This window comes from Anarrhichthys ocellatus, unplaced genomic scaffold, assembly GCF_004355925.1.
Source record: "Anarrhichthys ocellatus isolate YVR2014 unplaced genomic scaffold, GSC_Weel_1.0 scaffold39, whole genome shotgun sequence".
Taxonomy (NCBI): Eukaryota; Metazoa; Chordata; class Actinopteri; order Perciformes; family Anarhichadidae; genus Anarrhichthys; species Anarrhichthys ocellatus.
In genome coordinates this window covers 3,655,910-3,660,705 of record NW_022280069.1, presented here as the reverse complement: position 1 = coordinate 3,660,705, position 4,796 = coordinate 3,655,910, and the positions used below count along the sequence as shown (strand labels likewise).

The following is a 4,796-nucleotide window of genomic DNA, read 5'->3' as shown; positions in this document are numbered from 1 at the left end:
CAATGATTTCTAGCAGACACCTGGAGACAGCTGCATTAGATGTTTTCATCTTAGTTTAACATAGTTTCTGTTTTACATCCGGCCCGTTTGCTGCAGAGCTGCAAAAATATTTGTGTTGAAACACGAATCACTCCGGAGGTGAGATGAAATTCTCATTTGTCTTTAAACAGGTGAACTGTTTTCATCAGATCTGTTGTGTTTAAACTCGCATTAGTTCAGCTGCAGGATTTCCATCAACAAAAAAAATGAGAATAAACCAAAAAAAATTGGATATTTAAGGTGTTTTTGTAGAATTTAAACTACAGGAAAGAAACAGTCACATAAGTTGCTGTAAATTAACATCTTAACGCTCAATAATACAATATATATTATATAAATAAATAACTTATATATATATATATATATATATAGATAAAATAACCTGTGTGTTGTTTTTAAATGTTTCTGGCCTTCAAACACCAACTAACTATTTAAATAAATACGTAAAAGCAGATAAATAATACTTTTAAAAACACGCTAAACAAAAATCAGGGTGTCTCCACATCCTGGAAAAGTTAGTTATATTCAAAGCCTTGATTCTGATTATGGTTTCAAGATGTCAAAGGTCTTAAATATGTTGTTAACTTCTTCTGGTGCCACATTAACAACAAGTCAGGTTGAATTCTGCACCTTTAAACAGGCCAACGTTTGGTTTATTCAGCTGTATTTGGGGCATTCTTATGAACACCATGCTGGACTCAAACCAGTGACGGTTCAGGGTTGGTACGTGGAATTTAAATTGGCATTAAAAGATTATTCCAGAATTATTCCAGCGTTTTACAAAGTTTTTAGGAGCTGCGAGAGAAAAAAAAGAAGGTGGTTAAAGACTAGATCCTACATTTCCCATAATGCAACGTGTCTTTCATGCGTCTCTTCCTGTTCACACTCCTCGGTGTCCTAAATATAAATAATATATCTTAAACGTGCAGAGTCGCTAAACCCTCAGTCTCTCTGCTAATCACGACGACTCCGGAGGGTCGAGAAAGTCGCTGCACTAACGGATGTTTTTCGGTCGTGGCCTCTCGTGGAGGGCGGGGTCAGTAAACAGGAGACCATCTAAGGAGAGACACACACACACTCACACTCTCACACACTCACACACACGCACTCAACATGAAACTACACACTGTCAGAGTGAAAGTTATTAATTCGAATCCAACGACGACAACAATCAACTGTCACTCTGATGTTAACTGAACGCTCACATTCACACTGATACTCTCTGTCTCTTTCTCTCTCTCTCTCTCTCTCTCTGTCTCTCCGTCTGTCTCTTTCTGTCTCTCTCTCTCTCCATCGCTCTCTCTCTCTCTCTTTGTCTCTCTGTCGTGTCTCCCTCTCTCTCTCTCTTTCTCTCTCTCTCTCTCTCTCTCTGTCTCTCCGTCTGTCTCTTTCTGTCTCTCTCTCTCTCTCTCTCTTTGTCTCTCTGTCGTGTCTCTCTCTCTCTCTCTCTCTCCCTCTCTCTCGCTCTCTCACCACAGCAGTGGTATTACTGGAGTGTCTGATGTGGTCTCTCTCACCTCATGTAACCATCTCTTTTCCTCTTTGCTCTCTTCGTCTTTGTCTTTTTTATATTATCTCTCTCTTCTGTCTTTTCCTTCCTCATTTTCCTCTTCTCTCCTTTCGTCCTTCCCTTTCCTTTCCTCTCCTTCCCTCTGCTGTTTCTGAACTTACTCATTTCCTCCTCTTCTCTCAATAATTCATTACTTCACGAGTCTTAATTTTCTCTCCTCTCCGTTTTGTTCATATTTTATGATTTTTGTTTCCCAAACGTTTAAAGTGTGTTTAAAATAATGAGATTAGATCAAAATGTAGAATAGAATAAGAGAAGGGCTTCCTCTAATAATGTGTGTATCTGCTTTGTGACCCGTATTAAGAAATAAATGATCCACTCTTTAATGAATTATTGTCCCTCCTCCTCCTCTCTCTCTCCGTCCAGGTGAGCCGAAGCGCTACCAGGTGGTGATCCACGGCATCGAGCCGCTGCTGGAGACGCCTCTGCAGTGGCTCAGCGAACACCTCAGCCACCCCGACAACTTCCTGCACATCTGCGTCCTCCCCGTCCCGTCTGACTGAGGCCCCGCCCACACGCCCCGCTGTCACCGTGATGACCGACCGGCCCGGGTTAACTCCGGTGCTAAACGGCGAAAAAAAACTAAACTCTGAACTAACGGACTCTCTAAACGAGAAGGATGAAGACGAACAAAGGATGTGAGGGAGGTATCTAACAAACCTCCCTTTTCCTATTTATATTTGTACTCCTCCTAGCTTCACCTCCACTACTCCTCCTTTCCCCTCCGAAAACTACTTTATAGGACGCAAGGATGAACTCCCACGAGGAAAGAGGACGTCTCCTTCCTCCTCTCCGGTCAAACACCTCCATGGGAGGAGAGGAGGCTTTCCCCGCATCTTGTCACACATCTCCCTCCTCGTCCGGTCCGAGATAAAGACTGTCCCGTCGACAGGGAGACACGATTGTTCGGGATTTTTAGGGAGAGGCGTATCCTGCTGAAGTTGCCTTAGTTACCACGTTCATGCATTTTCATCGGCATCCGGCAAAAAAAAAAAAAATGTGACATCACAGCCTGCAAACGTTTTACAGCGGATTCTCTGTTGATGAGGTGAGCCGGAGTAAGAAGCTGTTTGGTGCCACTGTTGAGATGAGATATCTAATTAGTTTTTATGTTATTATTTGATGTGGTACTGTTCCTGAATTAACATTAATTAAACTGCAGCCAATTTAGTTTACTTTCACTTTTCTTTCTATCTCCACCTTCAGGATGAAACTTATCTTCAGAGTTGAAATACGCTAAAATGTTCCTTTAATAGCTTAAAAAAATGGATGAAGTAAAGACGACATGTTTGTTTTAAACTTGTTTTTGTTGTTTTCACGGTATTTTGAGAGTGAACCAGCTATTTTTATGAGACTAAAACAAAAGGGGCGAGGGGGGGAAACCAAATAATAATAAAGTCCACACATGTCTTCAATAGCAGGTGTTGATTTCTCACCATCAAAACAACACAGTTTAGCTGTTTTACTGTCTGTATTTGTCAGGTTTGGCTCGAGCCTCTTTGTCTGCAGCCGAAGTTAAAAACGAGCATCTGGTTTTGTTTTGTTTTAAGAACTCGGCTCAGATAATGAGACAGCGGGCGCGATTAGCGTCAGCTCTCCAGGCTGTTGTTTGTCCAACGTTATGCTTTCACCGTCGAAGTTCAGTTTGTGGACAGAAACAGAAACTGGCAAAAGCATCGATGACATCGTAATTAATCAATCATTGTTGTGTTTTTGTTTTTTTTATACATCTGTTCATACTGAAATAAAATGAGGCTCAATGCATCAACTGGCACTGTTATCAAGAATGAGTTCAAATAAAAGTGAATGGATTTAACTGTCAGAGAGTTATTGACTGTGAAGACAGACTGCACATTACGTACTGAAGCACCGCTCAGCATGAAAGGTCCGCTCAGCAGAACCCTCCCAGGTCACATGACATGGTTTCTGTTTCATATTCCAGCTGGGCTTCATTTAAAGTCTCTCAGTGCTGGTGACAAAATGTTACCTGAGTTTTAGTACCGATACCACAACAATACTTCTTCTGTATCTTACTTTGTAGGTTCCTCTCTTTAATTTAGCAAATAATGACCCGCTCGCTGTACATTATCCCACTTACTAAAGAAATCAATAACTTGACACTAAATATAGATTAAAAAATATTTTATTGATTTAAACATCTTATCAATACAAAAAATATTTCAATGATTTAAAAATATTTTGTATTTATTTAAAAAATATTTAATTTATTTTAAAAATATTTTATTTATTTAAAGATTATTTTACTGATTTAAAAAAAGTTATTTTTTAATTATTTTGATTTAACGATTTTATTATTGATTCAAAAATGTATCTTATTGATTTAAATATTTTTTATTTAAAGAAGTGGTTTAAAAATGATTTTAAATTATTTAAAAAATATTTTATTGATTTACAAATTATTTAAATGCTTCCTCTAAAACACATCCTGTACGTCCTCTCGCTGTGTACGGAAATCAGAAGTGCTTTGAGTATTCAACCCCTTCAGGGTGATTCAAGACCTGCTCACCTTCCCTATAATAACTTGTAACTGTACATTACCTCGTACATACATAACTTGTACTGCGGTCGTGATTAGCCGGCTGGTGAAAGTGTCTTTTTTGGAAGGGGGGGGGGAGGGGGGGTTTGAACCAGCAGACAAGACAAAGTCAGCGCTCTCCCCCTCCGGTGTTTCACCGTCTTTTCACTTCATCTCATAAAGAACATCTCACTCTTGTGTGTTTTACTGCTGACACTCGCTCTGCCTCTCTCTCTCTTCATCTCTCCTGGTTAATTATCTGTTGGCATTCCACCCGCTGCTAATGAGACCACTAAACTGTGCTGTCAGACAGGCCTCAGGCCCTGTGTGAGTGTGTGTGCGCGCGTGTGTGTGTGTGTGTGTGTGTGTGTGTGTGTACACGAGTCTGTCTTGAAGTGAGCTGTTTTCGTGGAATCAAACCGTACAGTGTGAGTGTGTGTGATTTGTGTGTGTACATAATTGCAGACATCGTTTATAGCCCCCCGCAGGTGTGTGTTTGTGTGGGTGTAGAAATTCTCACACACACTCATCTCTTGTCACACTGCCAGTCTGCTAATTCAAAGTGTGTGTGTGTGTGTGTTGTGTTGTGTGAGTGATGTCACGCATTATGTCATCACGTCAGGCTCTTCCTCACCGCTGCTGCCGCCAAAC

General features: G+C 40.5%; 1 protein-coding gene across 2 annotated transcripts in view; it reads left to right on the top strand.

Moving 5' to 3' along the window:
* Window positions 1–3,425, top strand: part of atg5 (ATG5 autophagy related 5 homolog (S. cerevisiae)) — a 33,805-nt gene extending 30,380 nt beyond the window's left edge. For both annotated transcript variants that reach the window (XM_031867400.1, XM_031867401.1), the window contains exon 8: window positions 1,976–3,425. In XM_031867400.1, the coding sequence (XP_031723260.1) occupies window positions 1,976–2,112 (137 nt within the window). In that variant the 3' untranslated portion in view covers window positions 2,113–3,425. The remainder of the gene's footprint in view (window positions 1–1,975) is intronic.
* Window positions 3,426–4,796: the final 1,371 nt, after the last annotated feature.